At 48.3% G+C, this 27,170-nt stretch overlaps 1 protein-coding gene across 3 annotated transcripts in view; it reads left to right on the top strand.

The window, feature by feature from the left end:
* The window catches only part of CRTAC1 (cartilage acidic protein 1), a 152,724-nt gene that overhangs the window by 68,895 nt on the left and 56,659 nt on the right, over positions 1–27,170 (top strand). For all 3 annotated transcript variants that reach the window (XM_025273890.2, XM_025273891.2, XM_006061137.3), the window contains exon 3: positions 26,503–26,699. In XM_025273890.2, the coding sequence (XP_025129675.1) occupies positions 26,503–26,699 (197 nt within the window). The remainder of the gene's footprint in view (positions 1–26,502; positions 26,700–27,170) is intronic.

Below are 27,170 nucleotides of genomic sequence, written 5' to 3'. Positions count from 1 at the left end.
CGTCGGGGCGTTCCTGCTTAAGTGGATTCAGAATTCTCTTCCTTAGCCACCACCACCCTAAAGGGTGGAAGTACAAGAAGAAAGTGTATTTGGGCTTTTGGTTTAGGATTGGAAGGCTCTAGAGAAGTGAATAATTTCCCCCAAGATCCTATACCGACATATTCTACTCCATGAACACATTCCCTCCTCTCCTTCTCCTCTGACTCAAGATCCAGACTGATTAATTTGTTTTCTAATGTCATTGAAATGATTTTTAGTGGTTTTTTAAAAAATTATACTGAAGAATTTAAAACACATACAAATGTAGACAGAATAGTGTAATGAATCTCCTATAATTGGGGTGGGTTTTTTTTTTTCATTAAAAAAATTTTTTTTTAATCTTTTGGCCACACCCCATATTAGTTCCCCTACCTGGGATCAAACTCGAGTCCCCTGAGTTGGAAGCACAGAGTCTTAACCACTTGACTGCCAAGGAAATCCCAGGATGGGTTTTTAATGACTGTTTTTCCCAATCATTGATGTCCTGGAGTGAAGTGTTGGTATTTCTTGTTTGAAGTAACAAAAGATGAGAAAAAGAACAGGTTGTTGAGGTCTGATGTGAGGAATACAGTGTTGCATGTGATAGAAAGAAAGTAGAAGTTGCAACTTCTGGTGACTTCCATCTTCATGAGTTGTCTTCAAACTTGGACTGATGGAACCAATAATCTACTAAAGGATTACTTACAGCCTAAGGCAGGTGAGTTGCACAACTGAAATTAAATCACAACACAATGCACATCCCAGGGGCTGAGGAACCCGCTCTGCTCTTAAGGGTGCATGCTAAGTTGCTTCAGTTGCATCTCACTCTGTGCAACCCCATGGACTGTAGTCCACCAGGCTCTCTGTCCATTGGATTTTTCAGACAAGAATACTGGAGTGGGTTGCCATTTCCTTCTCCAGAGGATCTTCCTGACCCAGAGATCACACCCATGTCTCTTATGTCTCCTGCTTTGGCAGGTGGGTTCTTTACCACTAGCATGGTGATGCATGGTGATGCTGGGAAAATGGTGCAGTCTGAGAAGAGGCAAATTGTTTCAAACTGGGGGGAAAAAAAACAAAATACCTGTAAACTAACTGGGCTTCCATAGTGGCTCAGACAGTAAAGAATCCACCTACCAATGCAGGAGACCCAGGTTCAATCCATGGGTCAGGAAGTATCCCCTGGAGAAGTGAATGCCTACCCACTGCAGTGTTCTTGCCTGGAAAATTCCATTGACAGAGGAGCCTGGCGGGCTATAGTGCACGGGGTCGCAAAGAGTCGGACATGACTGAGCACGCACACATAAGCTAACTAACAGGAAGTTGGAAGAAATAGCATATACATTTTCAGGACACAGGGTGTGATCACCAGGAGCTGGCACTGGCTGCCTAAGAATAGTCCAAACACAGCTAACCTCGTTTCCTTACACGGAGGCATTTGGCTGGTGGTTTAGCAGGATGCTATAGACCTAGCTTAGTTTTATTTTGGTGAAATGATTAACAGCCTCTCCACATATTATTATAACTAACATGTTGACCCATGAGCCAGATGATCATTCTCTTAGTAGAATCATGTCCTGAAAGTTTATTCCAAAACCTGAAGGAAGGCTTTAAGTAGACTGCCTGGGGCTGTGTCCCGGGTCCTGCCTTGATGAACTCATTTTTTTTTTTAATCAATGACTCAGCTGAAGAAATGAAAAGCATACTAATCAGAACTGTAAATGGCAACTAAGACCAGAGATGAAAGAATCATGATTCGACATTTGAAGAGGAAAAGGTTTTATATAAGCAGTTATTTTATCTTAGGTACACACTTGCATGTGTAGATATGTGTGCACTTGTGTGCTCGTGTGTTCTTTGTTTTCCAAGCGAGTACCTGATTTGACTCGAGGACACTTGTGGTAGTATGACGAGCTCTCCTTCCTGTAGAGAAAGGTGCAAAAACATGACATTGCTGGTATTGATAGCTGCAGTGTATTGAACGTCCACTGTGTGCCAAACTTCAAAGCAGGCTGTGCGGAAAAGAGTTAACATAAGCCTGTTATCCTTAGAAAAAGCTGCTTGTGAGGTTGGCCTTTGGCTGGCATATGGGAACTTGAATTTGGGAAGGGTTCTCACTTCCCCCCAGAATAACAGTGTCTAGGCTGTGGTTTGTATCGTATACCTGCTTTCCTTCTGGGAGTTCGGATTTTGGGTATGTGCCGAGCAGAGGGTGCCTCTGTGACTAGCTCCCAATACAAACCCCGAGTCTCTAACGAGCTTCCCTAGCAGACAACACTTCACACATATTGTCACAACCTGTTGCTGGGGGAATTCGACACGTTCTGTGTGAATCTGCTGGGAGAGGACTCTTAAATGCTTGTTCCTCCAGATGTCACCCGGGCATCTCTTCCCTCTGCTTGTTTCACTTTTTACCCCTTCACTCTTATTAATCTTAGCCATGAGTACTATATGCTCAATTCTAAGAATCTTCCTGCAGAATCTTTGAACCTGGTGTGGACTCGGGGACCCCTGAGCCCCAGGCTTAATTCTCATTACATCATAGAATTTTTATAGCAGTTCTACACTTAGAGCTGATAACTCACAGATCCAGGACTTGAATTAACTCCAAAGGTTCGCTTGTTCTTTGGAATCACAGAGTAGCGTGATGCTCTGATAACAGGCCCGGAGACATTCACAGAGCGTCCTGCTGTTCTTGAATTTCCAGACAGTCTCCCAGGCTCATCGCACTGTCTTTTGGGGTGAGAATGAATCACTGAATGGCCCACCTTGAAGCATCAGGAATGAGGGGTGGTTCCTGTTTTGTTTTTTTTTTCCAAGCCCATGGAATTTATTCCTGTTAGTTTCATCTCTGTGGACTCTCTCCACCTCTCTTTCTTATCATCTGCCCCCCAGGAAATGAGCTGATTATATTTTCAGGTGAAGAAGGTATGGTATGAGGGTAACCAAGGGTTAGGGGCTGGCATCAGATGAATTGCCCCACCATGTGACCATGAACCTGTCATACCTTCCTGTTCCTATCAGATTAAAAGAAAAAAAAGGGACATGCTCCAAACCCATAGAATGTACAACCAAGATGTAAGTTGTGGACTCTGGGTGCGACATGTCCACGTTGGTTCATTGCTTGTAACAAGTGCACCGCTGCAGGGAAGGATGTTGATTATGGGGAATGTTATAGGCAGGTGGGGCCAGGTGCACATGGGAGCTCTCTATGCCTTTCACTTAATTTTGCTGTGAATCTAAAACTGCTTTAAAAGGTAAAACTTATTAACTAAAAAACGAAAAAGAACATGCTCTCACTTTAGGGTATAGATTAGGGCAGCAAGTGAACGCTGCTTTCTTAAAAGTGTGACTAACTTCTAACAATGAGCACTGGTGGCTCAGATGGTGAGATTTGCCTGCAAAGTAGGAAACTCAGGTTCAGTCCTTGGGTTGGGAAGATCCCCCGGAAAAGGGAATGGCAACCCATTCCAGTATTCCTGCCTGGAGAATCCCATGGACAGAGGCACCTGTACAGTCCACGGGGTCACAAAGAGTTGGACATGATTGAACGACTGATACACAATGTCTAACACCCCTCGCTACTATCTCCATTAAATGCACTGAAATGTCTTTGAAAGAGAAGCAACTGTCCCTTTTCTTTTGTCAACTGGGATGTGATGTGCCCATCCTCTCCTGCAGCTGAGAAGGCACAGAATGCCCAGTTCTCTGACTTTAAACTACATCGTTTCCCTGAGGTGCCGGGACTGAGTGAGCCAGAGGTTGAGCATGGAATGACCCTTTTTCATGAATGTCCCGTTTCCAGAGGGCGACCCCTCCTTGTCTGCTGCAGCTGCCCTGGGACCCTCACAGGAGTTAAAGAAGGCAAAGAAGGAAGGGACTTCCTCTATGTGGCCTAGAAAGTGATACAGGGATAGGAGGGAAGAGGGCTCACAGAACCTGCCCCAGTCCCCCCAAATCCAAACCCTACTTCTCCTGATTGACACAGGAAGTGATGAGAGGTTACAGTCAGATCAGATCAGTCACTCAGTCGTGTCCGACTCTTTGCGACCCCATGAATCGCAGCACGCCAGGCCTCCCTGTCCATCACCAACTCCCGGAGTTCACTGAGACTCACGTCCATTGAGTCGGTGATGCCATCCAGCCATCTCATCCTCTGTCGTCCCCTTCTCCTCCTGCCCCCAATCCCTCCCAGCAGCAGAGTCTTTTCCAATGAGTCAACTCTTCGCATGAGGTGGCCAAAATACTGGAGTTTCAGCTTTATGCGTTAACAAATGTCATGGCCACTTCTGGTTCCTAAGCCCCTCCCCAGCCCTCCCCATCACCACACTAATGTGTCTTTGAATCCTTTAAACCTAACTTTAAGGGTGTGAACAGTCCATCACACTCTAATACAACAGATACCACCGATGCAGGGAGACAGCCCCCACTGCATAAAAAATGCACCACCTTCTGAGAGCGAGGAACCAGCGACATGAAAGACAAGAAGGTTATATAAGAACACAAGCTCTGGGATCCCACGAGCCTGGGTTTGAATTGGCTTCTGCCACTTTCCAGCTGTGCAATTTCAGGCAAGTTGCTTAGCCTTGCGGAGCCTTAGTTGCCTCACCTGTAAAATAGGGGTAATAATCATTCCTTCGTTGTAGAGTTGTTGTGAAGGTTATTCGATAAAAGTGCACATCACTCACTGTAAGCGTTCAACGAGTGTCAGCAGCTGCTTCTGCTGTTGGCGGATACTGCAGATGCTGTTAGGCACAAGCCCACCTTCCGAGGACCACAGTGAAGACGTACTTTTTCTTATCACTCACTCCCCCTTTCCCCACCCCTCCATTCTGTTACCTCTCTCCTCAGTCTCAAAATCCTGCCATTGCCCCCTGTAGGGAGCCTGTCAATGCCAGGCAAACCCTTGTGCCAATGCCTTTTTGGAGCATCTCCTACTCCACCCCAGAGCAGTGCCTCCTCTCTTAAAATAAGTGTTAAAATAAGTGTTCTGCTGCTCAGAGTGCACTTTCCAGAAAGTTCTCCCTGCCCTGGCACCTCCATCTGAGAGCATGTCTGTCACCCTGGCACACCAGCATGCTTTAAGAGAAACAGTCTAGATCTGTGTTCATGTTCATTCCTTTTGTGAACCAATAGCTGTAGGTTTCTGGGATTCAGAGGAGAATCTGACCTAAAAGCAAAATTTTTGTTTGTTAGTGTGGGTTTTGTCGCTGGTAGCAGTTTGTTTTGTTTTGCTTAATTATCACTCTTACTGAATGTGACATTTGACAATTAGGGGAAGATCCTGTCCAAAGTGAAGATGGGAAAGAGCGGGCAGTGTGAATTCTTTCTCTGGAGCACTCCAGTTCTAGGTCACAGTCCTGGGTGGAGTTGAAAGCACAGCCTCCAGAGGCTCCCATGGACCCAATCTGCACTGTGGACCCCCACTTCACAACTAAGTGACCTTTGGGGGGCTGCTTGACTTCCTGGGCCTCATCCGTAAAAAGGGATAATTGGCTCATTGGGGGAACATGAGAACATGCAGATGCACACATCTTTAGCCCAGAGCCTGGCAGGCAGTATGCAGTCAATAAACGCTAAGTTCTCATTATGATACACTCTAAAATTCAATCAGAACCTGTGCTTAAAGCAGCTGTTTTTTAATACATTGAAGAGGTTGGTGTCAGTCAGCCTGCTACCTGGAACTCACATGTTTCATTCAAGTGGAAGCAAATGCAATCGTAAGCCCTTCACAGAGGCAGGTAAGCTGCCCATTGCCGCTTACGTCTCACCTTACAGGGAGTTCTGCTTGGCCGTTGAGGCAGCAGCTGCTTTGCTGCAAGATTACCTGGAACCCCACAGACGTCAGCAAATAAACCTTTTCAATTATCAAAGCTGTTGAGAAAGTCCCACACCTCCCTCCAAGGCCCAGCAAGCTTCGCCATCACAGCCTCTTCTGGGACTCCTGTCCTGTCAAGGCAATGGCTGTGCCTTAAATTCATCACCAAGACCGGAACTCGGACCCTTTGGACATATGTGTGGATGACAGGTGGAGAAGGCAATGGCAAGCCACTCCAGTACTCTTGCCTGGAAAATCCCATGGGCAGAGGAGCCTGGTAGGCTGCAGTCCATGGAGTCGCTAAGAGTCGGACACGACTGAGCGACTTCACTTTCACTTTCCACTTTCCTGCATTGGAGAAGGGAATGGCAATCCACTCCAGTGTTCTTGCCTGGAGAATCCCAGGGACAGGGGAGCCTGGTGGGCTGCCGTCTATGGGGTCTCACAGAGTCGGACACGACTGAAGTGACTTAGCAGCAGCAGCAGCAGTGGATGACGGGGTCCTCGTGCATGAGCCAGGAGGAATGACACTGCATGCCGTTGTCCTGGCCTGAGGCACCTCTGTCCTCTAGAAGCTCTAGTGAGGGAAAACAGCTGGACCCGCCAGTTCTGGAGAGTCATTTTCACTTTCAAGAGGCCCTAGATTGAATATCTAGGAAACTGATCAGTAGAGAAATGCACAAGTCAATGACAATAACAATGAAAATGACAGCTTTTCTTTACCGAGCACTTCTGAAGCATTATAGGTGCACTGTAAGCTCATCCAGTTCTCAGGCCAACTCTTTGAGGTGGACACTGTTACTATTTCCACTGCACAGATGAGAAACGTGGTGTTCAGACAGGTTAGGTAACTTGTCCAAAGACACAGAACTCAGATGTGTCTGCCTCCAAAGGCGGGATTCCTGAACCTGGACCAATGCACAAACAATACCAAATCAGTGGAATTCAGAACTGTGTTCGCAAACTTTATTTTCTCAGCCTAGACAGCATATTAAAAAGCAGAGACATTACTTTGCTGACAAAGGTCCGTCTAGTCAAGGCTATGGTTTTTCCAGTAGTCATATATGAATGTGAGAGTTGGATTGTAAACAAAGCTGAGTGCCGAAGACTTGATGCTTTTGAACTGTGGTGTTGGAGAAGACTCTTGAGAGTCCTTTGGACTGCAAGGAGATCAAACCAGTCAATTCTAAAGGAAATCAGTCCTGAATATTTATTGGAAGGACTGATGCTGAAGCTGAAGGACTGAAGCTGAAACTCCAATACTTTGTCCACCTGATGCAAATAACTGACTCATTGGAAAAGACCCTGATGCGTTGAAAGATTGAAGGCAGGAGGAGAAGGGGATGACAGAGAATAAGATGGTTGGATGGCATCACCGACTTGATGGACATGAGTTTGAGCAAGCTCCGGGAGTTACTGATGGACAGGGAAGCCTGGCGTGCTGCAGTCCATGGGGTCGCAAAGAGCAGGACATGACTGAGCGACTGAACTGAACTGAGCCCTTTGGAACAAAAGGAAATCTTCTGCAGCCTCCTAACATCTACATCAGACCCAGGTGGGGCTGCTGTGGTGGAAGAGGTTTCAGAGCCAGAGACCTTCTTGCCCTCTTTTCTTTTCCCCAGAATCCTTGAGGACCTTCTGGCCCCACTGGCCACAAACCACCACTACCTGGTGAAGCTGAAGGAGTATGGATGTTAGAGCAGCTGTTCTTCCCTTGCATTGGGTAATACAAGTATCCACCTTCGAGTTACTGAGAAGAATAACTGAGCTAATGCATACGAGGGACCTAGTAAGCCCCCCTGGCTACTATTAGTGTTATCCTAACTGGTATGTCTTATAGGAAGATAGTTTCAGTCATTCAGCCGTGTCCGACTTTGTGACCCCGTGGACTGCAGCCCACCAAGCTCCTCCATCACTGGGATTCTCCAGGCAAGAATACTGGAGTGAGTAACCATTCCCTTCTCCAGGGGCTCTTCCCAACCCAGGGATAAAACATGGGTCTCCCTCATTTCAGGCAAATTCTTTACAGTCTGCCACCAGGGAAGCCTTTATAAGAAGTTAAGAGTTAATTCAGAAGATGCTATAATGGGTCAAATGGCGATCCCCACAAAAGATACACCTATAGCCTAATGCCTGGATCTTGTGAGGATTGCCTTATAGGGCAAAATGTGTGATTAAGTTAAAGATTTTGAGAAGAGCATGTCCTGATTATCCAAGTGGGACCTCAATGCAATCACACATTTCCTTCTAAGAAAGAAGCAGAGGGGGCTGTGAAAGAGGAGGCGGTAACATATCGCAAAGGCCTAGGTAGAAGGCGGCCACAAGCCAAACTTCACCTGCAGCCACAGGAAGCTGGAAGATGCAAGGGACAGATTCTCTCCTGGAACTGGAAGGAGTGTGGCCCTGCTATACCCTGATTTTGGAATATCTGGTCTCCAGAACTGTGAGAGAATCCACTTCTGGTTTTGGGGTTTTTTGTGGGGGATTTTTTTGCCTGTTTTTTTTGGGGGGTTGTGGTGCTGTGCTGGGTGTTCATTGTACTGAGCAAGCTCTCTCTAGATGCTACATGCAGAGAGACTTAATTGCTGTGCAGCATGTGGGGTCTTAGCTCCCCAACCAGGGATCGAACCCATGCTCCCTGCATTGGAAGGCAGGCTCTTCATCACTGGACCACCAGGGACGTCCATCCATTTCTGTCTTAAGCCACCCATGTGTTTATTACAGCAACCACAGGAAGTTAACATAGGGCTCATTGCCTCCACTGGGCCCCAGCGCATGCTCTATGGACGGGTGCAAAGGGCACGTGCTGGAATCCTTGGACTAAGGCGTCACATTTAGGCCTGCATTTATCTGTTGAGGCCAGTGATTGTGGAGGCAGGAGCCTTACTTGTGCTGTCACCTACGAGCCTCATCTCCATCCACATCTGGGCCCAGAGAGGGCTCTCGGGACAAGTAACCCTTCTGGATGCCGCTCTCACTACAGCGCCTTCTCTCCTGTTTCACTCGATCGTCAGCCTTGAACATTGAACATGGAGCCGAGCCAGGTCACCTCAGTGCTGCCATGAGGGGCCACATTCCTCAGCTGCAAAGACGTTCCTCCCCCAGTGGATCCTCGGCAGCCAGGCCATGGAAACTTCTCCGCAAGAGCCATCTGGCATTGATTTTTCACCTCCACCTTTGAGAATTCACCAGAGTCACAAAAAGAAAGAAGCAATAACTCTTCTTTGCCCTCCACACCCGCTGAGGGGCTGTCACGTGCTACATCTGCACTTACTGGTGTAATTTGGAGAGAGCTTGCCAAAAGGAATCCCTGGTCTAGTTAAAATAATATGTTGGTTCAGGAGCAGAAGAAAAATAAGGCCTTACAGTTGGGTACAAAGAAAGTCGAATTTGGAATCTGAGGAAGTAAATTCAAGACCCAGCCCGCCCACCTTCCAGCTGTGTGATGGGTCCATGATTAATCCCTGACCTTAGTTTCATATTTAAAGGGGAGAGGAAATAACTAATGACCCCCACTGGATGGCTGAGAGGATTGAGTCATATGGGTGAGTAAACCAGAAAGCACTAGACAGCCAGACACACATCCCGCAAGGCCATGAAAAGTGAAAGTGAAAGTCGCTCAGTCGTGTTGGACTCTTTGTGACACCATGGACTACAGCCTGCCAGGCTCCTCTGTTCATGGAATTCTCCAGGCAAGAATCCTGGAGTGGTTAGCCATTCCCTTCCCAACCCAGTGATTGAACCCAGGTTTCCCGCATTGCAGGTGGATTCTTTACCATCTGAGTCAAAGTTTGATTCCCAGGATCTGGGCCAGACACTGTTCCACTAAAGGATCGCTGTTGAGGGCCAGCCTCTTTGCCCACATTTATTGATGCTCTGAGTCAATAAATACCCCCACCTGGGCTCCCATCACACATTGCCCCTTTTCCACTTGTACATTGAATTTCAAAAGAGGCTGGCTGGTTTTCTCTTATCTGTAAAAGAGAGTGTTATAGTTTGTGTCTCTCTCTTTCTGAAGGAACTGAAATGCAGACATCAAAAGGGAAAGAAGAAAGCTCATGCCATCCCCAAGGGCTGAGTGCTGGCAGATGCCTAGCCTTGATCTGACCCTCTCCTGACCTGTGTCGGGGAAGCCACGTAGGCAGAGCTGCAGAGTGCTGGACCCTACTGACCCTGAGAAGGGGTGGTGGACACAAGAAGGAGAGGGGAGGATTTATAGGAAAAGGCTAATGAAATGAATCACCAGTTTCCTATCTCGGCTCAAGCAGCTGAGCCCTGGGCTGGTCTCTGCTTGGTAGCCCCAAAGAATGAATGGTCCCTGAAAAGAGGAGTCTATTCTGCTCCAGGAGAAAAGCTAGGAAGGATGAGGACACAGGTCTGTTATCCTTCACCCTCAGGGAAGACATGTATCCACCAGTGTGGATGAGAGACTCAAATGCATTGTAAACTAGTCAGTAATAGAATCCTTCTAGTTATTTATGCCATAGCTTGCTCTCCACCTGCTCGGCAGTTAGAAGCCCCTACATGGCAGAGATCTCATCCATCCAAATCCTTTCATACTGGACTCAGAGCACCTCCTGTCAACTGGTCCTTCCTGGATCATGAAAAGATCAGAAGGACTAGGGGTGGTCTCACAGTTTGCTGAACGGGAAAGCCATCAGGGAGTTTGTTTCAAATGCTGATCCCTAGGCTTAGGAATTTGCATTTTTAACGAGCTCTCCAGGTGTCTCTGATGTATTTACATTTGGTCTACAGGCTACTCTTTGAGAAATACGAATTCAGACCAGCTAGCTCTTCTCAGACTTTAATGTGCAAGTGAATCACCTTGGCATCTTATTAAAAGGCAGATTCTGAGGCCTGAGATTTCACATTTTTAACACTCTCACATGTTGCCAGTGCCACCTATCCCCACCCCCACTTAGAGTAGCAGGGCTCTAAGTACCTGCAAAATCCCCCCAACCCCCTGCAATGGGAAGGTACCAGCTCCAGCATGGTCTTTAATCTAGATGGATGGTTCAAACATAAAAAGCCTATGTTACCTAATATCTTAGGTAAAAGTCATGTACGTTTCATTAGTAATTAATATAACTGTTTATTTTGAGTTGCCAGTCAGGTAGGTAGTTTTTATACTGCAAGCACATTAAATAAATATCTAGGTACATTTGAATGCTTTCTCACCAATACTTAACACACAACATTTTCTGTCCCTATAACTTTAAAGCACATTTGCTCCAGCAGCCAGATTCTGATTAGTGTTAATGCATGGCTCAGGGAATTCAAGTCAGCTTGGCAACAAAGACCCCTCTGAATGAATGCCTTTCATAGTTGGCAGCTTTATATATTTTTTTTAAAGCAAGCATCTCTTCTAGGACTATTTCCTTCAAATCAAAACGAAGAGTTTAATTCATCAGTTAACACTCCATAGCAACTGGCAGGCTTTTGCTGCTTCCTCCAACCATTATTTCTCAAGATACAACCAGGCATGCCCCCATTAGCTGCAGAGAGAGGGGAAACTGGCAGGAACTTGATTTTCCTGCTGGGTGGGGATAGCCAGGTGTGTAGGGAGTGGAGGCCAGCAAGCGGAAGGACACATCCACAGGATCCAGTGAGAGCAAGGGGAGGTCCCGGAGGGCAGAGGGGTCCCAGAGGGCAAAGGGGGAATAATATATACGTCCCCTGTATCCTGGCCAGCACAGGTGGGGGCTCCACAGTGACTTGTACTCACAATTCCAAGCAGACAGTCATCATGGGGGGAAGCTCACCACCATGAAGAGGGGCCTGCACCCAGCTAGAGTCTGGACTGAGATTCTGGTTGGACAGAGCCCTGGGCTAGAAGGACAGGCCTTTTCTAAGCTGAAGGCGGCCATTTCTGTTCCCCCTTGAGCTCCAACCACCAGGAGCCCACTGGTCCTTGTCTTCACATGAAAGCCCTGCCTTTCACCAGCCAATACCCATCTGTCCTCTGCCCTCACCAGGGTCTGTGACCTGTGTCTCATTGCTTGTCCAACCTGGGCATCAGGCCAGGCTGACTGAGAGCAGCCTCCTGCCTAGCTCATGTCCAGTCCAGTGCCAGCTCTGGACTTCCTCCCTGCTGGAGAAAACCATAGCTGTCTCTGACCAGGCTCTCAGAAAATTCCTCCTGTCTCCATTTCACGAGGCGTTCCTGCAGCTCAATGGGCGTATCATTCAGCTCTTGTCGAAGAGAGTAGAAGAGTGAGGGCTCCCGGGGGCTCAGGAAGCTGCCTCTGCTGCAGACAACAGTCATATATCGTATGCACGTGTGGGTGTGTGCATGTGTGTGTGTGTGTGTGTACGTGCACATGCAAAACCCACAGCTGTATTGTGGCTTACACATGTCCTCTCCTCTGACCTCGAGGTAGAGCAAATATTAATAGCCCCACTTTATAGATGAGGAAACCGAATCCTAGAGAATGCATGTAGGCAGGTTCCTTTATCAAACACGGTGATGGCGGCTAGAAGAATAAAATACAGTCTGGGACTCCTTGGAGCTCACAGTCGTCTGTGCTCAAGGCTACACAGGTTATAATCATAATAACTCATTCTTTCAGAAATATTTATCGAGTTCCCATTATGTGTTGGGCACTGAGTGTAGATGGAGAAGACAGACTTTCTAACTAGTGTTTATTGAGCATTTGCTCTGCGCGCAGCACTGCGCTGACAACTTTACAGGCTTTATCTTCATCCTCGGCACCACCCATGGCAGAGGAGCCCGTATCAGGAAGCCGAGGCCTGGACCGACTGAGTGACTGGCTCAAAGTCGCCCACACAACTGGAGAGTTGCGAGCAGGGACCTGCCCTTGGGCAGTCTGGCTTGTGGTCCACACTCCTCACCAAGGAGCTGTGCTGCCTCTCAGCCTTTCTGTTCTCACTTCAGGTCCCTTGTGGTTTCTGCTGCCCCGTGTTGCCCCCACAGAACCCTCCTCACTCCCAAGAGAAGATGTTCCCACTGCTTTTTCCCAGCCACTCCAGACAGAGGCAGGCAGTTCCGATTCTGGATCCCAAACCTGAAACGCCTGTTCCACTTGTCCGCAGCCTGAGCCAGCCCCGCCCACCCTCTACCTCTGCCTGTGCCTCTCCCTGGACTGGCTGTCAGCCCCCTGCCCGGTGCCCCTGCTCTGCTTGCTTCACTGCCAGTGTTGTGTCTGTGTCTTCTCTGCAACCTCAGAAACAGATCCTGTCCTGCCCCTGCCCTCTGCCTCTCACCACCCCTCAAGTTTCCAACTTCACCCTCTGAGGCGTTGCACCCTGCCTGCCCCATTTACTGTGGAAAATGGCAGTGTAGTGGCTCCTCAGCTAAGGACCTCACCTTTTATTTATCCATGAGCAGATCGAGGTCTCTGGGCATCAGCTCTGTAGTCTTCCACCCATCCTATCTGCTTACCCTTCTACATTTCCTCTGTCTTCTCTGAATTCCAAACCTAACCTACCTGCTGGTGCTTAGACTCTTCCTCTCAACCTTCCATGCTTCTTGCTCATGTCCCTCTAAATCCACTGCCCCCTTGCATCTTTTCTTCTTGCCCACAAACATACATAGGTCTCAGAGCTTGGTGATCCCATCCTATCCCTCATCTCTCTGTGTTCTGGCTGGTATCCCAGGCCTCCCTGAGCCTTTCCACCCTCAGTGAGTTATGTGCATGGCTACTCCTCTCTCCTATGCCCTGGATCTAGCTCCTCTCTCTTCTGTAATGAACGGCTTCCTTGACAGTTACCAGGAGCTTCCAAACTGCCCAATCCACTCTCCACTTCCAGCCCTTGGCCTTTTGGACCTCTTGGGAGCACTTAGTTCTGTTGGCCATGCCTCGCTTTTTAACCCTTGCTTTCCCCATTTCTGTGCCTTCTTGACCATGCTCTGTCTTAGGAGTCATTTGCGGGCAAGGAACAGGAGGAAGTTTTTGGAATAATCCAGGCGAATTTCCATTTTCTGCACTGTTATTACAGTTCTGTCCCCTGACCCATCCTTCACTCACATGGCCACCAGACAACACTGCACATCGGCACTCTGATGTAATGGTACCCCTTGTTCAGAATTCTTCAGCGGCTCCTCATTTCCTGCCAGATAAAACCTAAACTCTTGGTTTACATGTCACATCTTCCACTGTCTTCACTGCCAGATACTCTCCAGCTTGCTTCTGCTCTTTTCCATGATTGTCTAATACACACCTCTGTGTTATTCAGTTAGTTTACTTTCTATTCCCTAACCATGTTTTTCTCTTCTCTGATCTGCTTCATAATTCACACTATTTCTTTTGTAAATGCCTAAATCGTATGGGGCTCCCCTGGTAGCTCACGGGCAAAGAATCTGCCTGTCAATGCAAGAGACACAGGAAATGCAGGTTCAGTCCCGGGGTCAGGAAGATCCCCTGGAGGAGAGCATGGCAACTCACTCCAGCATTCTTGCCTGAGGAGTCCCATGGTTAGGGGAGCCTGGTGGGCTATAGTCCATAGGGTCGCAAAGAGTTGGGCATGACTGAAGCGACTGAGCACACAAATCCTATATCTTCTATTAAAATTCTATATATCCTTCCAGTTCTAGATCAAATGAACCTTCTTTATGAAGACTATCCCAGTGGAAGTGACCTGTCTTCCTCTGAAAGCTTGGGCTTGAGATGACTCCTTATTTGGCATATTAAGTTGGAGGCTGTCTGAGCAGAGAATTCCTCATGTGCCATGCAATATGCCCAGTCTGAAAACAGGATCCCAGAAGGGGAAATGAACTCATTGAGAATGATTGGTTTATCTTTTTGTTTTAACTCTTCGAGAAGAGTGAAGCATCTGTAAGCAACTTGCCCCACCATTCTGCCCCTGAACTGACCCATCTTAATCAAACAAGAGAGAAAGACCAATAGCTTTTGAGCTAAATCTTCTAGTTATAGCAGGAAGGAGAGAAAGTTTGAGCAGACATTTAAAGTATCTGTAACCCAGCAGTTAAACATGATCTGTCTTAGTCCACAAGTTAATCACACAGTGGGGCCAGGGCTCCCCTTGTGTCCCTCCATGCCCCATGCTGGGCTGGCACTGCCAACTCTCAATGCCCTCCCACCTCCCACCGCCAGCATGCTGCCTGGAACAGAGGCCTGAGGAGGAAGCCAAGAACTGGACCCGTTTCTAGAACCTAGTGAGTCAGTTGTTCCACTTTCTCTGTTTACCTCTTTCTGGGGCTCCTGAAGGGGAGTGGGGGTACCTTGAGATGTATCTGAAGGACACAGGGACTCAGTGGTGCCAGGGAACTGCTGCCTTCCATCAGTAGGCCTGGCAAGTCTGTCTCCAGAAGTACAGGCCCAGATGAGCCACCGTCTCTATAGAGACACGTAGCTCATCCTTCCTGGCCCTTCCCTTCCTGTAGAGACGTGGCTCCTGAGCTGCTGCTTTCATGAACACTGATCCCAGCTGAAGGCTGTCAACTGCAGGCTCCAGATCCTGGCTCAGAATGCACGTGTGACATAGCCTGGGCTAATCAGGTTGCTTCCCTGGGGTCTTTCACATCAGAGCTGAGGAAAATAAGCCTCTACTCTATGCTGAAGGTGTCAGTCTGAGTGTGTACACAGGTCAGGCCTTGCAAGGAAGGGTGGTGTGAGGGGATGAAGCTGACAGCAAACGGGGAGAGGCCAGGGTAGAAGAAGTCCTGACACCCTCCTGGTCAGAACCCTGGTTCTAAGCACCCCAAGGCCTCGCTGTGCCATTGCTCTTGGCAGGTTGGACACCTGAGCCAATCCTTTTTCAGTTAGTTCAGGTGGAGTGTTTGCTACTTGCAAAAGAATCCTGATTAACCTGGCCCCCATCTGGCACTCGAATCCCTCCTTTGATAGTGTATAGAATTCCTGCCTCCCCATCTTCCTCTTTCCTTGAGAAATAAACCTGCCTCGAGGGATGGAGTCATAATCTTCACCATCACCACCGTCCTCATCATCGCAGCAGCAGCAGCAGCAGCAGCACCATGGCCTGTCTCTTCCCGGCATCAACCTAGGTATGGAGGGCATGGAGCTGCAAACAGTAGTCTTTGCCTTCTGGGTGCCTCCATGCTCATCAAAATACAAGAAATTCCAAGGGCACAGAGCACATGCTGAGCACAGATCTTTTTTAGAACAAGGCATAAATCAATCAGTCTGCGTGGAGCTTTCACAGAACATAGACACTCATCACTGCAGATTATTCTGACCTTTCGGTGCCAAACATCCCTTTCTGGAAAAACCATCCACCCCTTAGGACAAAAGGTTTTTATCCTCATCTTAAAGTTTCCCTCTTATTCTTTGCCCTGTATTTGTGGGGTCTTCTCTACCCTGGTTAGCTCCTAGTTCAGGATCAAATTTGTTTGTTTGTTTCTGGAATGCCCTTTCCAGACTCATTCAATTTACCCCCATGTAAAATCCCCAGCTCTAGATTTCTCATCATGGCTCAAAACCTCCCGTTAACAAAGTCTTCATTCCTTTAAACTGATACCTGGCCTCTGGATATGTCCTCTTCTGGGATACAATCTGTGAATCTCCTGTTGGAATGCCTTCCCAGATGTTTTCTGGTCCTATTTAACTTCAATGGGTTTCAAAGAATTAAGCTTGTAAAAAGGAAAAAAGTGCACTATACCCAATTCCAAAGAAATGATCCATGTTCAGGGTTGTGCTTTCCAAATGGGAAACAGATGTAGCTAGAAACGAAAGAAGAATTCAGAGGAGGAGGAAAAAAATAGGGGTTTCTGGACTCCTTGTATTTCTCTTTATGCCTCCACCCTCAGGCTCTGCAGAGACCCTCAGATATTCTAAGTATCAACTCAACAGATCCAGGCCTCCCTTAGAAAGACCTGCCTACTGTGAATTCAAATGGCTATCTTAGAGAAGTCTACTGATTAATGAGTAATGTTTATTCCTACTTTGCAGGGGAAATTCCTCTTCCCCTCAGGTCTGAAATGATCGGGCATTGTTATCTACTTTCTTGTCCGAAAATGTAGTTAGTTAAAAACAAGTTATCCTTTCTTACAATGCTGTGGGTGGGGAATTAGGGCAAATTCAGCTGGGGGGGATGGGCAGGGGGGTGAGGGGCGGCTCTTCTGCTCCATGTGACATCAGCTGGTATCACCTGCTCAGCTGCAGTCAACTGTCGGTGGCGCCAGGCTGGGCTGGAAGGCCCACAGAGTCTTCACTCGTTTAGCTGGTGCCTCGTGCTCTTCCACGTGGCCTCTTGCTGGGGCTAGAGTGCCCTTCCCCAGAGCATGGAGGTCTCGAGGAAGTCAGACGTCTCAACTGGTGACTGGCTTCTCCCAGAGACAAAGTGGAAGCTGGTGGGCCTCTTTAAGCCTAGACCCAGAACTGGCCCACATTCTGCCAATCGAGGCAAGTCACAAAGCCTGAGTCAGGGGAGGCAAAACAGATTCCACCTCCTGATGGGTGGATTAACATGTGCATACAAAGAAGAAAGAAAATGATGACAGCCATCTCTGGAGATCAGCTGCCACATCTCTTTAACCACTTCACTCACTCAGAGGTCACATGCTTATTTCTCAACCTTAGATAAACCCCATGTATAGAATAATCTTCTGTCTCTTTTCCCCTACAGATTGTTTTGCCTCACAATCTCCATTCTAAAACCTAGTATCTTCCTTCCATTCAACTTACTCTCTCCCTGAATACTTGTTTCAGAAAACCATATTCCCAAGCACACAGCTCAAATTAATTTTTATTAAAGCTTATTTTAATTTTATGTTCTGTTATGATAATGATCACTAGAACTTGTAATATACTCATAAGTTGACAACCCTCTAAAATCTCTTCTGCAAAGTGCCAGATGGCAAATATTCTTTACTTTGGGGCCATATAGTCTGTTACAACTACTCAGCTCTGTCATATAGGAAAATCAGCCATGGAAAACTTGTACATGAATGAGCAGGCTTCTGATCCAGTAAAACTTTATTTACAAATATAGGCAGCCAGCCAGACTCGGTACAAAGGCTTGGTTTTGTTGACACCTGCTTTGGAATAAGGAATCCATTTGTCTTTCAGTATATTTCATCTAATGATTAACTGTTTGACTTTCAGAAAGTCTGAAATTCACTTTCTTCCTCTATGAAATAAGGATATTGAAGTAACCTTCAAGAAGCAACAGTTAAAACCAGATATGGAACAACTGACTGTATCAAAATTGGGAAAGGAGTATGACAAGGCTATATATTGTCACTCTGCTTATTTAACTTCTATGCAGAGTACATCATGCAAAATGCTGGGCTGGATGAATCCCAAGCTGGAATCAAGATTGCCAGGAGAAATATCAACAACCTCAGATATGCAGATGATACCTCTCTAATGGCAGAAAGTTAAGAGGAACTAAAGAGCCTCTTGATGAGGGTGAAAGAGGAGAATGAAAAAGCTGGCTTAAAGCTCAATATTCAAAACTAAGATCATGGCATCCAGACCCATCAGTTTATAGCAAATTGAAGGGGAAGCCATGGACACAGTGACAGATTTTCTTTTCTTGGGCTTCAAAATCACTGCAGATGGTGACTGCAGCCATGAAATTAAAGGACACTTGCTCCTCAGAAGGAGAGCTATGACAAACCTAGACAGAGTATTAAAAAGCAGAGACATCATTTTGCTGACATAGGTCCATATAGTCAAAACTATGGTTTTTCCAGTGGTCATGTACAGATGTGAGAGTTGGACCACAAAGAAGGCTGAGCACCAAAGAATTGATGCTTTCAAATTGTGGTGTTGGAGAAGACTCTTGGGAGTCCTTTGGACTGCAAGGAGACCAAACCAGTCAATCCTAAAGGAAATCAATCCTGAAAATTCACTGGAAGGGCTGAAGCTGAAGCTCCAATAATTTGGCCACCTGATGCGAAGAGCTGACTCACTGGAAAAGACCCTGATGCTGGAAAAGATAGAAGGCACGAGGAGAAGGGGATGGCAGAGACTGAGGTGATTAGATAGCATCACTGACTCAAGGGACATGAATCTGAGCAAACTCCAGGAGATAGTAGAGGACAGAGGAGCCTGGTGTCCTGCAGTCCACAGGGTACCAAAAAGTCAGACACGATTTAGTGACTGAACAACACTGAAGTAACCAACATTACTCTGAAATGTTGTTCTGAAAACACCACACATCTTTAAATAACCTTTGAAGGAAATTCCCAGAAAGGCCACAAGATGAGTTGTTTCCCTGTGACAATGTCCCAGAGCCCTGCTGATATTTCCACAACTTTGCATCTTTCCAGGGATCTCTGTCTCCGTATGTCTGCGTACCCTCCCTTCTGTGGGTCTCTCTTTAAGAGCGAGTCTCTTTAGCTGTGCTTACAGTGTTTTTCTCTCTGTTCTCAGGGTTTTACTGCCCTTCAATTTCAATTTTGTATATTCTTGTGTATCTCTCTTGCATTCAGATTTTTCTCTACATCTATCTCATTTCTCTGCATCTCTTCTTGATTATGATGTTGGATAGCTTTATATTTTTTCATTTCCTTTTCAATGAAAAAAGTTCCCTATTCTTAATTTTCAAAATAGTACATTTTTCAAATTTTAGAAAATTTTCTATTTATATACGATGAGATACGTGTAAACTATTTAGCATATCCAGTGTATAGCAGGTATCCAGTGTATAGCAAGTACCCAATAAACATTACATCCTTTTATCTGGCTTCCCCTTTATGTAGCTGCCTAAGTTTATTTTTTTTTTTTTTCATATGGGTCAACAATTTTCAACAGGAAAAAAGGTTGGTCCTCTGTCTTTATCTAGAAGACCTTGCTACTCTCTCACCCTTACCCAGGACACCCACTCTCGACCTACTCCATGTCATTACCATGCTTGTACATATTTTGGGAACTAATGAAGGTAGAAGGTCGAAGTCCAGGCAACAGTCTGGAGGCTCAGTTGGCTTTGCTCAGCCACCCAGTGTTGATCTGGTACTTCCCGCAGGCTCCTCTTTCATTCGCTCTAGTAGTATTTTCTGAGCACTCGTTATGCCCTAGGTGACGGGGAGACCGAAGTGAACACAACTCACAGTTTCTTCCCTCCTAAAGCTCATGGTTCACAGGGAGAACTGGATGATAAGTAAGTAACCAAATCAGAGTAGGGCAGAGGATGCAGCGACTGGAATATAGACGAGGGGAGGGTCTCTCGGAGACGCCTTTCAAGGTGTGACCTAAAAAATGAGAAGCCAGCCCAGGAGGGAGACGGAGGGAGAATGTTCTGGTCAGAGGGCTGAGACCGTGTCTGCTGGACCGTTAGGAACTGAAAGGAAGCTGGTGTGTCTGGAGGAGGTCAGCAAGGCACGTGGCAGACCGAGTCGGCTCCCAGGCCAGGCGTGATAAAGGGTCTGGGTTTCATTCCAACATAGTGGGAAACCAGCATAGAGTTTTAGGCTGGAGAATGGCTCATCTGATTTATGTGTTAAAACGATGACTCTGGCTAGGGTGTGGGGGAATTCGATTGGTGGGGGAAGTGGGGAAGCAGAGAAAGGAGGCTCTCCAGAGATGGTGGCCATGGAGGCGGAAAAAAGAGAAAGGATTTGAAATATTTTAAGAGGCAGAAATGACGGGATTGACTGATGAATCCGATGTGGAGACAAAAGGGTGGGAGAACCAAGACTGACACCAGCCTTCTGGCTTTGGTACTTGGAGGCCCATTGCAGGGAGGAGGGGGAAGGAGCGATCAATAGTTCCATTTTGGACGCGTTCCGTCGGAGATGACTGTGCTGCGTGCAGGGGAGATGTCAGGTAGGCAGCCGGATAGATGAGTCTGAGCTTGGACTAAGGGTTTGGGTTGGAGATATAAATTTGGGAGTTGTCAGTCATGGGAATGGATATTAAGCCCTGGGAAAAGGGGACAGAGAGAGGAGAAAGAAGCCCTGGACCAGACCTGGGGACTCCTGCATTAAGAGGCAGAAAAAGGAGGAAGCACCTATAAAGGGGAGAAACCAGAGAGAAAGAAGGAAAGCCGGAGGAGGATGGCATCCTCGGAGCCAAGAGAGCAGAGTGTTTTTAAAAGACAAGTGGCCGAGAGCGCAGGCCACTGTGCCAGGTACTGTTGAGAGTCTCCAGGAGAAGGGAGTGAAAATGTATCCTGTTTGTGGCCTCGTGAAAGCCGCCAACGGCCATAACAAGTTGAGATATAAATTTGACTGGAGTTAGATAAGTCATATAAACATGACTGGAGTTGAGGTGGAATGTGGATGGCGAGTGTGCTAAGTTGCTTCAATTGTGTCCAGCTCTGTGTGACCCTATGGACTGTAGCCCACCAAGGGTCCTCTGTCGATGGGATTTTCTAGGCAAGAATACTGGAGTTGGTTGCCATGCCCTCCTCCAGGGGATCTTCCCTACACAGGGATCGAACCCCTGTCTCAGGCATCTCCTGCACTGGCAGGTGGATTCTTTACCACCAGCACCACCTGGGAAGCCCAGAATGTGGATTGGGGTGAGGTAAATGAGCGGCAAGAAAGTGGAGACCACTTGTGAAGACAACTATTTGAGTTGAGTGACAAAGGGGAATAAAGAAATGTGAGAGATCACGGGTGGGATGTTTGGGGAGGAGAAACATTATTGTGTGTTTGGAAACTCAAAGTGATCACTCTGGAGGGTGAGAGATGGTGCCTTGGCTTTGTTTTTAATAACGATGAAAACTTACAATTGTGTAACTCTTCACAGTTTACCAAAGTGTTATCACACACACTGGCTTATCTTCACAGACTGGTAGATGAGGAAGCTGAAGCTTAGGGGAACGGAGTGACAAGCGCAAGGTCAGAGCCAGGAAGTGGCAGGCCCAGGACCCCGCGCCCAGGCTGCTCTTCTTGGCCTGACCCCCAGGCCCCTCCCTGTCCACGTCAGTGGACTGGCACGAAACTTGGCCAGCACACACACAAGAATGGGTCGTGCCCCACTGGTATCTCCCAAGCAGATTTTTAAATTTCCACCAAGCCAATCACTTGTACCTGCTGGCCTAGCCTTTGATATTATAAAGCCACAGCTGCTTTTCAAGAACAGGGAACCCTGTCCCACTTCCTAAGCCTGTTCAATTGAACTTCAAAGCCTCCTGAATTTCTAGAAGTGCCCATCAAGCTCAGGCAGGTGTTAGAGGAAACGTGAAACCCCATGTACCTCACATCCATCTCCCCACCCCTGTTGTGGGAACTGACACCCCAGAGGGACCGTGACTAACCTCTCACACCCCAGTCTCCAGATCTGTAAAATCCTAGGACTGTCATGAGGGTGATATGAGGTAGGGGTTATAGAGTTTTTGGAAGGATGCTTGGCACACGTTGACTACTCTAAGAGTGCCAGTCATGATGCTTTTCCTGTATTCGCTCACTCATTCACTCAGACACTTGCTGGGCACCTTCTCTCTGCCAAGCATGGCTCTAGGCGCAGCAAATGCAGAGATGCACACACATTCTTCCTGGGCTCAAGAAGCATATGTTTTAATGAGGGGAAGCAATGTTGGAACACAAACAATTCTGCCTCGAGGGAATAAGCAAGGTGCAAAATGCTGTGGGTGTCCAAACAAGAGAAGATCACATCTAGGCCAGGCAGCTGGGGCAGGCTTCCTGGGAGGAGGGGAGGGAGGGGAGAACAACCCCTACCTGCAAGGCCAGATGGTGAGGAACCAACTAGAGCGTCAGCTCCATGGAGCAGAGTGGGAGGGGATGCAGCTGGCTGTCCTGGGGGGAGACTCTGAGAGGCTCTGGTGTCAGGGCAGCAGAGCCAGCCAAGGGAAGCCCTGGTGGAAGGAAGGACTGGCAACTCCATGCCCCACCCCCAGCCTTCTCCCCGGGTTGCTCCCCTGTGTAGGAGCCATTGGTTTGGCTTTGTGTCTGTAGCCCCTAGGGGTGGTGGTGGACACCGTGGCCAAAGTGTCAGGTTTCATCCCAGGCTGCCTTATAGGTTTGGGCAAGACTCTGTGGCACCCTGAGCCAGCCTGGCACCTCCACCCCTCTACCCCATAGAGAGTACTGGGACTAGCACCCCCAAGTGGTTCAAAGGAGAGATGATCCAGGGTCATCTGCTACCCCAGGGTCACCACCATGGGAGCTTGTGTGACCACCCACCACCCCACATTCAGGGTGAAAGGACTGGCCTCCAATAGGTGTGGAGGCCATGACCTCTCCCCCACTGGGAAGTGGCTCCTGGGGGTGGTAGAGACCTTCCAGGAAACCCAAGGGACAGGGGGTGCGAAGGAGGGGCGTCAGGGCTGGACTTTCTATGGTAGCTCCTCAACCATAGCCTGGAGGGTGGGGCCCAGCCCACTCTGTCCCCTGAGGTGAGTTAGACTCAAGGCACTATTTTAAGAGCAACAGACCAAGAGGGGCTCTCACACAGCTTTTAGTCCAGTGCCTTTTAAATGCTGGCTCTGGAATCCCTTGTTTAAACTGCATTTTATGGCATATGATGCATAAAATAAAATGCATGCATGTGTGTTTAGTGACTCAGTCGTGTTCAACTCTTTGTGACCCCATGGACTGGCATGTTTTCCGAGCAAGAATACTGAAGTGGGTTGCCATTTCCTCCCCAGGGGATCTTCCCGACCCAGGGATTGAACTCATGTCTCCTGCATCTCCTGCTGCATGGCAGGCAGATTCTTTACCGCTGAGCTATCGGGGAAGCCCCCAAAGTAAAATGCATCCGCATAGAAATGGCTCTGGATGAAACTGAGCAAAGAGGGCCCGAGGCCCACCCCCACGTGTGTCCACACATTTTGTGACCTGTGATTTAGTCCAACTCTCGTTTTGCAGAAGAGAAACTCTCTACCTAGAGAGGCGAACTGACCAGCCTAAGGTCCCTAAACTAACCTCTGAAAGAGTCAAGACCTGCAGAGAAGCAAATGAAATCAAGGATGAGAAAGTGTTTTATAAACTGTAAAGTGTAGGGTTATTACCTCCACTTTATGGCAAGTTCTTGGGCATTTTCCCATGTTGCTACTTTGGGAGAGGTCACCAGAAAAAAAAAAAGGACCAAGAGTGTTGGCATCCAGGCAGTGTGGAGAGAGCACAGGATTGGACCTGAAGACAGTTATTTTAGAAGCCTTATGCTGCCACGTACAAGCTGTGCAGCCTTGGACAGCTTACTTTGCCTCTCTGACCCTCTGTTTCCTTTTCTAGAAAAACGCCTTCTTTACTATCTTTCTGGATTACCGGGGTTCAGGTGAAGCAATGCCTGGGAAAGTGCTTGCAGCCAGGCCTAGACAGAACTATACTGTCTCATGAGGAGCCATAATGGTGGTAAATGGAAGACCTGAAGGCTTTGAGGACCAGCATTTAGCGCCCAGAAGACACTTGCTGCCCCTGAGGGCTTGAGCCAGCTACTGGCAGGGCAGGAACTCAAGTGTTCCGTCTCTGCTGCCTAGACACGTTCCATAGGTCATACAACACCCCGATATGCAGCCCTCAGACACTCTTTGTCAAGGCGTCGAAGGCATGACCTTCCATCAACGGGTGCTGACTCAGCCCCCAGTGAGCTCAGCTCCCCTTTCGCACACTGTGGATGCCAGAAGGCGCCTGGCCAGTCACTCAGCACCCCCTAAACTTCACTGGCTATGTGTCTCAGTGACGAAGGAGAGGGCCAAATTGGATGTGTTTCAGGAAAGCAAGAAGTGATTTCTCTCAAAGACCTTGGAGAGTTCTTTCCTCCCTCCCCGCGGTGAGCTCCGCAGGGGACGTCCAGCAGCTGGCAGCCGAACTCTGCTCAGGATGCACACGCTTGGGCTAAAACAAAGGCAGGAGCCTGGGGACTAATGGATGGGGGTTGGCGAGCCTGGCAGGTGTTCCAGGAGGAGGGAGGAGTCCTCAGACATTCCTGGCGGTGCTGCCTGGGGGTGACCTTGGGCACACCACTTTCTCCAGATGGAAAGGCGACGGGAAGAAATCAACCATGGGACACCTAAGCCCTTCTGACTCAGCTATTGGGCTCTGAGGATCCATTCAGTCAACAAAGATTTATTGAGCACCTACTGTGTACCAGGCACAGTCCTAGGCCTTGGGAACAAAGGAGACAAAAACTTCTGCCTTCATGGAGCTGATATTCTAGCAGGAACAGAGAAAAGATAAAGAGGAAAATAGAAAATGATCAGCTAGTGGTAAAAGCCATGGGGAGGAGAAGGGAGGTGAGAGGTAAGGGATCCTGGGTGATGGTGATTGCAAGCTTCAGAAATGTGGGAAGGAAGGCCTCATCAAGAAGGGACAACTGAGTGAAAGTCTGAAGGATGTGAAGGAGGGAGACAGCCATGTGGATCTCAAGGAAAAGCGTCCTGGGCAGAGGAAACAGCAAGTCCTTGAGGCAGGAGCGTACAGCAGCGAGGCCAGTGTGGCTACAGGAGAGGCAGACGAGAGAGAGATGAGGACTGAGGAGCAATTTAATCTTTTGCTTTGTTCCTCAGGAAAAAAAAAAGATTCACCTGATGACTTTAGATGCATTCATAATGCTACTATTTAAGAGATTCATTCCAAACCTCAAGGACAAAGCCTTCTGCATTTCTAGGGCTCATTTACCACAGGGCCCTTGGAACAGCAGAGAGAGCCTGGGTTCAAGTCCCAGTACCTGACACTAGCTATGTTACCTTGGGAAGGGCCTTCAACCTCTCTGAGCCTCAGTTACACTGCTAAAGTTCATCAGTTGCTTCATCTGCAAAACAGGTTAATAATGCACCCACCCATGCAGCCATCCATGCCTACCTCTGGAGAAGGCAATGGCACCCCATTCCAGTACTCTTGCCTGGAAAATCCCATGGACAGAGGAGCCTGGTAGGCTGCAGTCCATGGCATCACTGAGAGTCGGACATGACTGAGCGACTTCACTTTGACTTTTCACTTTCATGCATTGGAGAAGGAAATGGCAACCCACTCCAGTGTTCTTGCCTGGAGAATCCCAGGGACGGGGGAGCCTGGTGGGCTGCCATCTATGGGGTCGCACAGAGTCGGACACGACTGAAGCGACTTAGCAGCAGCAGCAGCATGCCTACCTCACTTGATTACTGTTAAAGTTAAAGTAAAGGTCTCTCAGTCGTGTCTGACTCTTTGTGACCCCATGGACTATCCATGGAATTCTCCAGGCCAGAATGCTGGAGTGGGTAGCCTTTCCTTCTCCCAGAGATCTTCCCAACCCAGGGATCAAACCCAGGTCTCCAGCCCTGCAGGCAATTCTTTACCAGCTGAGCCACAAGGGAAGCCCAAGAATACTGGAGTGGGCAGCCTATCCCTTCTCCAGGGGATCTTCCAGACCCAGGAATTGAACCGGGATCTCCTGCACTGCAGGCGGATTCTTTACCAACTGAGCTATGAGGGAAGCCCATTTGTTGTTAAATTTAATGAGATCATTAATATGAAAGTGACTTTTACGTTGAAATGGGTAAGATAAATGTCACGTTGCTTTTTGTCTTCTTCAGCAAAGCCTATGATAAGGGTTCATCAATGGCTTCCCACTCCCTTCCACCACGCTGCTCCCTATATTGCATCCCATGTGGGCCCTGTTGACTCTCACTTTGCTTAAGCCACCTCTGATTCAGGGACGCTTGTCAGATGCCTGGAGACCCCAAGACAAGGCTGCCAAAAGTTCCCAGGAATGTTCTGGGTCTGATGTGTCCCCACCCTGGCCTGGCCAGGAGGGCTCTGAGCCCACTGCTCTGGTCGGGTGGAACCAGGTGGGCCCAGCCACTCCTCCCCAACATTCCCCTCCACCTTCCTGCAGGTACAACGGCCCCAACCTGGTTCTGAAGTACGACCGGGCCCAGAAGCGGCTGGTGAACATCGCGGTGGACGAGCGCAGCTCCCCGTACTACGCGCTGCGTGACCGGCAGGGCAACGCCATCGGGGTCACAGCCTGTGACATCGACGGGGACGGCCGCGAGGAGATCTACTTCCTCAACACCAACAACGCCTTCTCAGGTAAGGGCTGCGGGCCTTGGGCCTTCCCTGCTCCCACCTTCCTCCTCCCATCACCAGGTTACAGTCACCGGCTTCCCCAGGCCCAGGCCCTGCCACCTCCAGGACCTCGGTTTGTCCCAGCAATAACCCAACAGTGACACCCCCAGGAGGCCCTTTCTTCTCTTATGCATGAAGCTTTTTCTCACCTCCCAGCCCCTGGGCCTGCCGATAGACGCCTTGAGCAGAAGACCAGTCCCTCTCCCTCAGAATTTATGTCCTGTTTGCCCTCCAGTCGCAGCAGACCGCCCCCTGCATCCTGCTAAGTAACTCATCCTCCCTTCTCCTCCCTTCTCCCCCAGCTCCTGTGCGACTCAGTCATTCAGGACTTCTCACACCCATCACCCGCAGATGACCCCCACCTCCTGGCATAGATCTCCATGGTACTTTCAGGGAGCCTTTCTGAAACACTCTGAAATCCTTCAGGGGTCCCCA

Source organism: Bubalus bubalis, chromosome 23, assembly GCF_019923935.1.
Source record: "Bubalus bubalis isolate 160015118507 breed Murrah chromosome 23, NDDB_SH_1, whole genome shotgun sequence".
In the NCBI taxonomy this organism is placed as follows: Eukaryota; Metazoa; Chordata; class Mammalia; order Artiodactyla; family Bovidae; genus Bubalus; species Bubalus bubalis.
The sequence above is the reverse complement of the archived record's forward strand: the minus strand, read 5'-3'. Positions and strand labels throughout refer to the sequence as shown.